Raw genomic sequence first — 11,138 nt, forward strand, 5'->3', positions numbered from 1 at the left:
TTCATATTATTTTGAGCCATAGAATTTTGCTGATCCCATTTGTACTATGTATTACAGACCACTTTCTATATCATAAGTATCTTTAGCAATCATATAATATAATGCAATACCCTTACCCTCACTCTTTGTATTCCTGTCACAAAAATTTATATTTGCTTTATAGCGTTTAGCAACAATCTTCTTGAATGTGCTTATCGATTCTTCAACACATGTTGCATTCTCGCTGCCAAAATAATCTTCTTTAACTAAAGCATCAACACCTATATAATTTAATATCAAAACACTAATCAGTATAATATTTCTTCTGTTTATCATGATTTTCACGCATTGCACGTCATACAATCATATAACAAAATGTAAATCTTTTTTTGTATTTATTAAATAAAAATCTTTAAATCTATTGAATAAATATTTTAATACGGTACATTACACGTATTTTCGAGACTTGTAATTATTTATTATAAAAAATATATTATGTTAAGAAAATTGATTATTGAAAATGATGTATAGATCCAACTTTGATCGATAAATCAATAGAACTATATGAACCTAAACAAATCGAATCATTTATAGGTGAAATGGAATTCGAAAGCGCGACGGATTAAGTTTTTTGTAAGGACTCGGACACCGTAACCGCGTACTTTTTCCTTCTTTCCTCTTCCTGTAGCTTCTTTCGTTCATTTTTTCGTGTTTTGGAGAGGAAAAGAAAAAGAATTTTATGTTACTATATATATGCATAAAAAATAAACAATCACATTATAAAAACAGATTTACGTACTTGAAATAATAAGGGTTATCGTGTATGTAGGTAATTAAGTTAGATCAGAGATCCGAACTAATGCCCAACAAATAGGATCAAGCGTCAATTTAATACGATTAGTGGGACAGCAATGTAGACGAAGGCTTCTTTAACATTTTGATAAAAATTTGTTCGCAGTATCCATACACCTATCATCGTCGGTGTTTCGTCCTCAGAGCCACAGTAGTTTTGAAATAAAACAACACTAGACCAAACAATGGGGAAGGATGACGCGGAAACGGTAGCTTTGAAAAAAGAGCTGGAAGATTTAATCAACAAATGCAAGGTTGTATTAGAAAAATTATACATATTACCTGTATCGCATTAATTGTACAGTAATTAGAAAGAAAAAGCTGTAATGAATTCATACTTTGATGTCAATTAAGAACATATTTTTTACACTTTGAACACTTTATTACATAACAGGAAGATCAAAAGAAACAACAAGATACAACTTTGGAAGAAGCATGTAGTAGTGTACCGGATGCACCGAAAGTTAAATTATCTACAAAAAAGTTACTAAAGGGACATATCAACAAAGTGAATTCGGTGCATTATAGCGGTGATAGTAGGTCAGTATTGATCATCGATCCTATGATTTCCTCTGTGAAATCAACCGAAACGATTGTGTCCAATCTTGAGCTATCAAAATGAATATCTCCTTCCAGGCATTGCGTGACTGGTTCACTAGACGGAAAATTGATCATTTGGGATTCGTGGACTGGAAATAAAGTTCAGGTAATTCCATTACGTTCAGCATGGGTGATGTCGGTAGCTTTTGCACCGTCGGGAAACTTTGTTGCTTGCGGTGGTATGGACAACATGTGCACTATCTACGATGTAAACAATCGTGACGCCACAGGATCGGCTAAAATCGTTCGAGAATTACTAGGATACGAAGGTTTCCTCTCATCCTGCAGATTCTTGGAGGACAAAAAGATTATCACTGGATCTGGTGACATGAAAATGTATCCGCATCTATAAAGCATTAATAAATAATATGGTTATTTTTCGCCACTATTTATTTGTCATTAATTTCGATATTCTTTTAGTTGTATATGGGATTTGGAAGCAAACAAGAAAACTACCGACTTTTGCGCGCATGCCGGAGACGTGGTTAGTATTAGTTTATCTCCAGACGTAAATACGTATATTACCGGATCGGTGGACAGAACATGTAAACTATGGGATATAAGAGAGCAGACTGCAAAGCAAACTTTCTTTGGACACGGATCTGACGTAAACTCAGTTTGTGTTAGTATAGAAAGTATATTTCGTTATTGGGAGACTGCTGATATTTATGCAGATCTGTATTTTTATAAATATAATTTATAAAATGAAATTTAGGTAGAAAATTGTTTTATCTATTAAATATTGTAAAAGATACTGTATTTTGGATATCTTATATATTTTTGGATATTATATGTATTTTGTGTATTTCTGTATCTTCAAAAAAATCAACAAATCTTTTGTTTCTCATAAATGTATAAAAATCCGCAGTCTAATTATTATTAGTTACTTAATAAATACAAGTATACTTGAAAGGTTCCCTTAAAACTATATAGTTTTAGTAACTTGTAAGATTACCTTATAATGAAAAGAATTATTTTCATTTAGTATCATCCTTCGGGACAAGCTTTTGTAACGGCATCAGAAGATAAGACGGCAAGACTGTGGGACTTAAGATCAGATCAGCAGTTAGCTACATTTAAGCCTCCCAATTCTAACCCTGGATTCACAAGTTGCGGTTTATCCTTTAGCGGAAGATTCATATTCTGTGGAAGCGATGACAACTCCATTCACATATGGGATACATTGAAGAATCAACATAATGGTAAATATTATAGACATTAGAAATAAGCAAATATTTATAATAATTTTCGTAGATTATAATCGACTCTACCTTTCATTCTAAGGTGTTTTAACTGGTCACGAAAACCGGGTAACATCGCTCAGCGTTTCTGGAAATGGTATGGCTGTCGCTAGTTGCTCCTGGGATCAAAATGTTCGAATTTGGGTGTAGAACTTAAAAAAAAAGTATTACTGTCGAATAACATTGAAGAAAAATGGAGCAAAAATAAAAGAAAAAGGGCTTATTTTTTGTTGAAATGTTCTCCGCTCGTATTTTACGACTGTCATCAAAATTTTGATACACGAAAAAGTAGGTCTACACTTTTACAGAAAGATTACAGAACTACTCTATATTATACGCGTTAAATTAAATGCTTACTTAAATGATGTACCATAAATATATATATATATATATATCATTTTAAGTATAAATATCCATAATATACATCGAAAGTTATTGGAGCTTAAAAAATTCGTAATAATTTTACTCTTTCCCAATTAGAAAGTAATTATAAAGTAAGCAATTAATATTAGGAGAAAAGAATAAAATAATGGTAACAAATTGAATGAACTGCTTATGAAAGATAGACACATTCGTCGTTTTCTTGCCACTTATATTATTTGTATGCATTTATAAATAGTGCACATGATATCCACAAAGAAAAATTACAATTCTAAACAGCGTATTTGAAAATATAGTTATTATATTTCCCGAATATTTTCAATTTCGTGGGAATTTAATTTTTGAATTTTCTATGGTAGCCTCGTAATATGATTTACAATGGTATCGCTTTATTTCTACATTATACAGATAACATATTTCTTGATCGATGCTGCAAAAGGTCGTGCTTTGAAAAAAAAAGGAGAGAGAGAGAGAGAGAGAGAGAGAGAGAGAGAGAGAGAGAAAGAAAGAGAAATTTTTACCTGTATGTTATTAACATTTAAAGATTTGGTATTTGTTAGGCGTAAAGCTTGAGGGTTAAAGTGCTTCTTTAATGTAGTGACAAACCTTTAGAATTTACTCGACATAATCCTTATCGCTGTGAACCTAGGCCAGTAGCTACATTAAACGTGTAACATAATACATATGTACTATGCATTCGATATACAAGCTACTGTATACGTTGCTGAACTGATTATTACAAATTTGTTCGTTCCATAGTCGATAAATTACATCTATCATGAATTTTTCTTTAATACTGCATACTGAATTAAGAGCAAGGTAACGAAAGCCTTAACAGATGTTTACGAAATGATCGCTATCGTTTTTACTGACAAGTACTTAACATAAAATTCAACGTAAATATACACGACAAAGATTCGACGGAATAATTGAAGATAAAAAATTGATTTTAAAAACTTATCTTACGGTAATTATATTACGTTATGCATATAATCTTTATGTACAATTGTCAACCTTAAACGAAAGTGTATCTCTCGTAACCGTCGCGACTCTGGATCACTCTCTTCTATTACTTTCGTGTTATATAAATTAAAATTCATCGAGGTGAATTAAGAGAGCCATAATAACCGTAGCCCCAGCTTCTTTGGTAGCCCATTTGACAGATTCGAACTGCGGGTCATCGCTATCTTTACCACCAGAATTAATTGTATATGAACCAGGCCTTACTAGTAGTTGAAATGCCGTTGAAGCATTTAACTTTTTATTTGATTGAGTATCAATATATCTATGAAATATGACAAATTGATAATTCATAATTAATCACTACTACATGTGAAAGTACTTACGGATATCTCTTGGTAAATTCCTCAGATGCTGCATACTTTATACTAGGAGAAAAGACTACCTGAGGGTTTTGATCTTCGGTCTTTATATTCATTGTTAAATTACTCATATCCAATTGCTCTTTTGTCATAAGTTCTCCTGTATCGAGAATTAGTCTAAAACAACACATAAAACTAGAATTATGCAAAAAGGTCTTTTTTGTTAAATTCTAAATATATTTGTTTACCTAATTGCATCCAGACGTATACCATAGAAAGCAACATGCCATTTATCGGTTGTACTCTGTGGAATTTGATTGGCGTTAATACTTTGTTTCAATGGAAACCTAGCCCATCCAATCGGTACAGCAAACTCTGCCGGAGGTTCACCCTTTTTGCAAATTGCATTATCCCCTTCTACTTTATAACAGTTGTTACAATAACAAAGTACATCTTCTAAGGAAAAGAATTCATCCGGTAAAACCAGTGATTTCTTTAATCTCATACACGCCTTTAGATATTCACACTTTTTCATGGGTATATTGTTTGTTCCAAGAGGTATGGACGGTAGCGATGGATGCAGCAATGGTGCATTATGAATAGAGACTGTATTTTGTCCTAAAATCGTATTTCCACCAACGGAATTATCAACAGATACTGTATTATTCCAGGATATATTTGAACGCACTTCGTTGAAACTAGAAGAAACAGTGTTCGAAATATCAGATATTGCGTTACTCAATGTATTTTGAGACGAGAATGTCTGAGATGAGCTTAACATATTAACAGATGCATTATTTTGATGCAAGGAGCTTATATTATTTCCTTGACTATTAGATACTATGCTTTCGTTTATCGCATTATTAGCGTTAGTATTTAAGTTAGTTATGTTATTGGTGCTATTTGCGGTGCCATTTTTAATATTAATATTAGTTGCATTATTTATCTCTACATTTGTACATTCGTTTCTAATAGTCAAATTTTCTGACTGACTATTCAATATCGCGCTATTATTCAACTGATTTGAATTATCGTAAATCTTGTTCTTAATACTTCGTGTCGTGTCGTGATTTATATCCGAGTTCGAATCCAAATTATTACCGTCTGAGATACTGGGCATAGCTTTGTTCTCAACATTATTTGTTAAATGCACATTATCGTTGTTACACGTTGCATATTCCACAATATCATCGTCTTTAGTATTCGAACTGCACTGGCTCGGCACACTTGGTGAGGTAGAGGAAGATAAATCCGAAGAAGCAGCTGCGATGACGTTTTCTTTTTCGTGACACTCTAAGTCTGCTTTCTCTCGCGAATTTTCCGCATCTTCTAGCTTCGTTCTCATAGATTCCACGGATGTTATACTATTATCGGTAGTAGATGAGAATGGCTCTGCATTATTTGCAACAATGGAAACTTGTTCGCATTGACCATACAGATCAAATACAGCATAAACATAAGGTGGTAAGTCCGTTGCAGCTACGCCTTGATCTACACCATTGATAATTAAGTGTAATCTGTTGTCGTCATCGATAAATAAACCTACTATAGAATTACAGTGAAGACTTTCCAAAGCAGCTCCATACTTTGTCTTTATCTAAGGATAAAGTTTGGTAATATATGTCTCATGTCTTATATCAATTTGTTTAATACTTACCCTAATACCATTATGTGATATCCAGTCGCTACAAATAATCCAAGAATGTTTTTTGAAGCCAAGAGCAGTTAAGGGAAAATTAGCTTTTTCAGGTGAAATGCAAGTTACTCCACAATAAATATTAGAAACCCATCGTTTGTTCAATTTCTCTATTTTCACTAAAAATGGCTTTCCTTTTAGTAAAGGACGACTAGACATTACCACTCCTTAGAAACAACATATGATGTAAGAAATGTTAAAGTCAATAAGTGTGTGTAGATATGAGAATAAATAATACCTTGATTATAACTTGCAACTCTTCGTGCAGAAGTCTTACTTTCGAGTTGTATGTTTCTGCCATGATTTTCATGGAATTCATAACTCCAATCGTTTTCTCCTATAAAATGAGCAGCAGATTGCGTTGGTGTGAGTGTTGCATCGTTTACTAATTTTCCTTCAGATACATCTACAGATGTGTCCATTCCAGCATCACTATATATGAAATAACAATATTGTATGTTTTCAAGAATCAAAAAAAGATGAGCACGCATACTCTGAATATATAATTAAAGGCATACTTTCGCAAAACTGGTGGCATTGGATCTAGCAATAATTCCAAAGAATCTTGCAATCTCAAACTAGCATTTGGAGATACTGCATTATTTTGTTGTTTACTACTCGTTATATTTATAGTTACTGTACTACCAAAAAGATCGATCACAGCGTACACCATTTCTGGTATACTCGATGCCGCTATACCCATATCCTCTCCATTTATATAAAATTTTAAATTACCCTCGTGTGTACGTTTCAGTCCAATTTTATCACCAACACGTAACCATTCCAAACTTGGACAATAATTCATACATAAAACATATCCATTGTGTCTTACTTCATTACCTATATATATAAGATTCCAAATTGTAGTAAATTATACAATATGTATCGTATTCATTTTATTCCAATATTACCTGTTAAGTACCAAGCATCTGTTGAAATGGACCCCATGCCAGGTACAAGATTCATAGATGTTAACCAGTTTCCACTTTCATTTTTCACAACACCTATCCTTAAACAACCACTCCATTCACGAGCTACTTCTTGTATGGCAATTTCAAAAAGTTCATTATTTTCTAATGGTGTTTCGCTTAATAATATAGCATTATTATATTCTCTACACCTAGTTGCTACCGTTCTATCGTTATTTAATTGAACATTTAAACCAACAGATTCGTGAAATTTATGCATTATTTCTGTCTGAGCTTGAAGCTGAATTACTGATGTAGGTTGTTGACTAGTACTGTTTTCTGATGGCAAATACTGTTGTGTTGTTGGATCCCTGCGTTCCGGTTGTACAATTGTAACCTGATGAATTGATATTAATAAATAAATAAATAAATAAATAAATAAATATACATATATATATATATATATATATATGTAATACGAATAGTATATCATATTTTTTATTATATTATCTTTGAGATTAGATAAGAGTCTTTAACTTTGATATACCTGAACACATTGTCCATACAATTCAATCACAGGATAGACATGTGGTGGTACACCTGTACAAGCAGGTCCCTGATCTACTCCATCTAAATAATAATGCAAACTACTATCTGAACATCGCATCATACCAATGCGATTTCCCTCAATTAGTTTGTCTAAATCACAAGCGTAATTATTCCTTAAAATAACACCATCTCGCATAACGTTAGATCCAGACAACATCCAAGTATCGTGATCGATATCCGTCATCGTAGATGGAAATTCCAACTCGTCGGGTCTTATAAGAGTTACACCTAAAAAATATTTCCTTACTAATATCCTACTAAGCAAAAGAATGTAAATTATACTTTTAAATATATACCTGCTTCAATTGCTCCTGTCCATCTATCAACCATTTTATCGATTGTCACTTCAAACATTTCACCATCACGCAGCGCACGATTTGCAATCACAATGGCTTCATTGAATTCTCCTAAAGCTCTAGGCCTCAATGCAGTCAATCCATTATTTATTATTTTTGCATTCTTACTATGTATATGATGAAACCTCAAATCACTATTTGGGAAAAATAATTAATAATAAATATCTTCGATCACATGTTCAAAAGGGAACAAAATTTACGAACCTATATAAGGTTGTATTGCTGAAGCTTGAATTGTTTGTAGTAGGACTATAGAAGTCTGTATTGTCAACTATAGTTGCCTGTGCTGCTTGCCCATAAAGATCTATGACACCATAAACTTTCTCAGGAACATTCATCGCTGCAGCCCCTTGATCAGCACCATTTACATAAAAATGCAATGTTGCATTGTCCTTTCTCATTACACCTACACGATCTCCCACTTGTAGTCGATCAAGATTCTGACCATATTGGTCTATTATCATAGTACCATTGTGCATCACCCCATTTTCTGTCATCATCCATGTACCGGATCTGCAAGGGATATGACCACCTTCGAGCAATAATACGGGCGATAAACTTAACATAAATTTAGGAAAAAGTATATATGTATATTAATATTAATTGGAAATATTAATTTACATACCTAACGTTTGTCATAGTGAAAGGAAACTCTAGTTCAGTTGGGGAATGAGTGGTAACTCCTATTTCGATAGAACCTGCCCATTTTGTTACAATTTTGTCCAACCTCACTTCGAATAATTCATTTGGTTTCAATGGTCTTGAAGTCAATACAACACCGTTGTTAAAATCATCCATTACGCTAAAAAAGAATGGCATATAGATTTACTACACACACACTCTAATAAAATTTCATGTACATTGTTAAATAAGTTTTTATTTACTTAGGCCTATGCGCAGTGCGTCCGTTATTAATCACTTCGACATGTGTACCGCAGCAAGAATGAAACATAAGTCTATCTGGCGGCTCTTCTTCGGTTTCTAAATAACAGAAGTATCCGAAAAATGTATCGCGGTGTTGTACCATAAATCAATAATATAAGAAAAATGATTGATACTAAACTCTTACCATTTAAACCTTGCAATTGTAACGTGTTTCGTCTAGTAATTAAGTTTTGTTCCTCCCTTTCATCACGATCGACGATTGTTACTTTTACCGTCATACCGTACAAATCTATAACACCCCATACACCTACAGGTACTTTAGCGGCAATACCTTGATCTAATCCATTTATTAGATAATGAAGATTTCCATTGCTTCGTCTTATCATGCCTACTCTATCACCTTCCTAAATAAGTATTTTATTGAATCACATATAATACAAAACATTCTTAGTAACACTCCACTTTGACTTTAATTACCCTTAATTCATCTAAATTAAATTCCCCATATTCACGACATGTGCCCTTTCCATTTACCAAAATTCCACACCCAGACATCATCGTTGTTCCTGACCGCATATTAGTCATTGTTGCTGGAAATTCTAATGCTGTTGGACTATGCATTGTAACTCCAACTTCTATACTACCTGACCACTTGTGTACAAGCCTATCAATTCGTACCTATAGTAATATATAATTTACACTAATGTCTCATGCATTAGAGATCATTTCTTACTTTAGACTTTCCTTATTTACCTCAAATAATTCATTGTCCCTTAATGGCCTATGAGTCATTACTACTCCATTATTAAATTCGTCTAAGGGTCTTCGCCTTTCTGCAGTTCTGGCATTGTTAGACAATTTTACCAGCGAGCCAACTCTCTCATGAAATCTTAATCTATCCTCCCTAATAGCTGCAGGACTTGGATTCTTAGGTAAATTAACATTAACATTAACATTTAAATTAACATTCAAATTAGCGACTAGATTAGTTGTTGAGGAATTAGATGCTTCTCCAAGAGCGAAGTCATTATTAATTTCAACTTCATCTTTTGGCTCGTTACATAAAGTGGAGACAACTTGTGGGTGAGTTATAGTCACCTGTACACAATCGCCATACATGTCTACAACTGCAAAAATGCGTTCTGGAATATTGGATACAGCTACTCCTTGAGAGACACCATTGATATAAAATATCAATTCATGCTATAATTAAAAGAAAACAAGAAGTGAATAAAACTATTTATTAAAACAAGCATTAGAACATTAATATACAAAAAAACTTACATTAGATGTCCTCATTACTCCTAAAGTACTTCCTTCTTGTAATTCGTTTAGACACATTCCATACATTTCTACCGTTCTTATTCCATCATGCATTATGCCAGAATCAACCATAATCCAAGTTCCTTGACGAAGATTAGTAGCACAGGCTGTTAATTCTATTATTTCTGGATCGCATTCTGTTACTCCTATTTCTATACTGCCACTCCATGATGTCATCTGCATAACAGAACTTGAACTTAAAAAGAAAATAACTCAATATAAAATGACTAGTAATTTCCATAGAAATGTTAACTTTTTCACTAATATATTTGATATATACTATATGTGCAATTGTATTTTTATAAAGATAATAATTTTAAACTATATTACAATACATGATAATTTAGAGTATATTACAGTATATAAACGAGTATTAATCCTAAATTTGATAATCCGACACGAAACCTACATTAAATCGTTAAAAATAAGTCAGAAGCAATAAACAAAGTACGAGCATTTACAATTTGATTTGTTACTGATGCATTCTATGACAGTTTTTAACAGGAACACGGAATGCGTGCAACTCCTAAATATAAATGAATGGTAAATTGAAAACTTCAAATTATCAACAGTGTAAACAACGTTTTGACAGATTCAAAGGATTCACTACTAAACTAGACAAGTTCAAAGTTTGCGATTCGGTACCTTTTTGTCAATGCGGACTTCAAAAAGCTCATCGTCCTTAAGCGGTTCCGCGCTGAGAACCAATCCATGATTATATTCTGAAAAATCCCTTATGGCCGTGCAATTGTTGTTTGTTAAAGTTACACGATGACCGCATCGTTGATGAAACATGTCGACCATTTGTTGTGCACCGACCACCGACATATAACCAAACCATGCATTGCCTTCTTCTTTCCACTATCTCTCTATCTTCTTTTAACTAATGTTTTCCTACCTGCACTATCTCACTTTCCGTCGTATGTCTCTCTCCCTCTACGCGCAATCACGAACGATGTAACAATTGCAACTATATCTATAAGATA

General features: G+C 33.1%; 2 protein-coding genes across 3 annotated transcripts; one reads left to right on the forward strand and one right to left on the reverse strand.

Annotated features, from left to right (window-relative positions):
- Nucleotides 1-921: 921 nt before the first annotated feature.
- Nucleotides 922-2,947, forward strand: LOC117217003 (guanine nucleotide-binding protein subunit beta-2). The gene is made up of 6 exons (XM_033464256.1): nucleotides 922-1,085; nucleotides 1,226-1,371; nucleotides 1,468-1,767; nucleotides 1,852-2,053; nucleotides 2,417-2,633; nucleotides 2,716-2,947. The coding sequence occupies exons 1-6, from the start codon at nucleotides 1,017-1,019 to the stop codon at nucleotides 2,820-2,822; spliced, it is 1,041 nt and encodes a 346-aa protein (XP_033320147.1). The 5' UTR covers nucleotides 922-1,016; the 3' UTR covers nucleotides 2,823-2,947.
- Nucleotides 1,591-11,072, reverse strand: LOC117216997 (neuralized-like protein 4). 2 transcript variants are annotated; one of them, XM_033464232.1, is made up of 19 exons: nucleotides 10,798-11,072; nucleotides 10,114-10,329; nucleotides 9,583-10,032; nucleotides 9,307-9,507; nucleotides 9,014-9,233; nucleotides 8,829-8,925; nucleotides 8,570-8,746; nucleotides 8,149-8,457; nucleotides 7,885-8,078; nucleotides 7,527-7,816; nucleotides 6,983-7,376; nucleotides 6,590-6,911; nucleotides 6,310-6,503; nucleotides 6,033-6,238; nucleotides 4,624-5,972; nucleotides 4,400-4,552; nucleotides 2,703-4,338; nucleotides 2,387-2,574; nucleotides 1,591-1,777 (listed from the first exon to the last, which is right to left on the reverse strand). In XM_033464232.1, the coding sequence occupies exons 1-17, from the start codon at nucleotides 10,978-10,980 to the stop codon at nucleotides 4,143-4,145; spliced, it is 5,151 nt and encodes a 1,716-aa protein (XP_033320123.1). In that variant the 5' UTR covers nucleotides 10,981-11,072; the 3' UTR covers nucleotides 1,591-1,777; nucleotides 2,387-2,574; nucleotides 2,703-4,142. The 2 variants fall into 2 exon arrangements, with proteins under 2 accessions (XP_033320123.1, XP_033320124.1); XM_033464233.1 differs by having other exon boundaries at nucleotides 10,114-10,348; nucleotides 10,798-11,014.
- Between the last annotated feature and the right edge of the window lie 66 nt (nucleotides 11,073-11,138).

This window comes from Bombus bifarius, unplaced genomic scaffold (genome assembly GCF_011952205.1).
Source record: "Bombus bifarius isolate JDL3187 unplaced genomic scaffold, Bbif_JDL3187 scf7180000007974, whole genome shotgun sequence".
NCBI lineage: Eukaryota > Metazoa > Arthropoda > Insecta > Hymenoptera > Apidae > Bombus > Bombus bifarius.

What these genes read in the sequence shown, in the direction of transcription:
- LOC117217003 (XM_033464256.1), top strand. Translation starts at nt 1,017, where the DNA reads ATGGGGAAGGATGACGCGGAAACGGTAGCTTTGAAAAAAGAGCTGGAA. An exon ending in CTGACGTAAACTCAGTTTGT is followed by an intron (nt 2,054 to 2,416) that starts GTTAGTATAGAA and finishes ATTTTCATTTAG; the next exon opens with TATCATCCTTCGGGACAAGC. An exon ending in ATTGAAGAATCAACATAATG is followed by an intron (nt 2,634 to 2,715) that starts GTAAATATTATA and finishes TTTCATTCTAAG; the next exon opens with GTGTTTTAACTGGTCACGAA.
- LOC117216997 (XM_033464232.1), bottom strand. Translation starts at nt 10,980, where the DNA reads ATGTCGGTGGTCGGTGCACAACAAATGGTCGACATGTTTCATCAACGA. An exon ending in GAGTAATGAGGACATCTAAT is followed by an intron (nt 10,033 to 10,113) that starts GTAAGTTTTTTT and finishes TTTTAATTATAG; the next exon opens with CATGAATTGATATTTTATAT. An exon ending in TTCACTATGACAAACGTTAG is followed by an intron (nt 8,458 to 8,569) that starts GTATGTAAATTA and finishes TATCCCTTGCAG; the next exon opens with ATCCGGTACATGGATGATGA.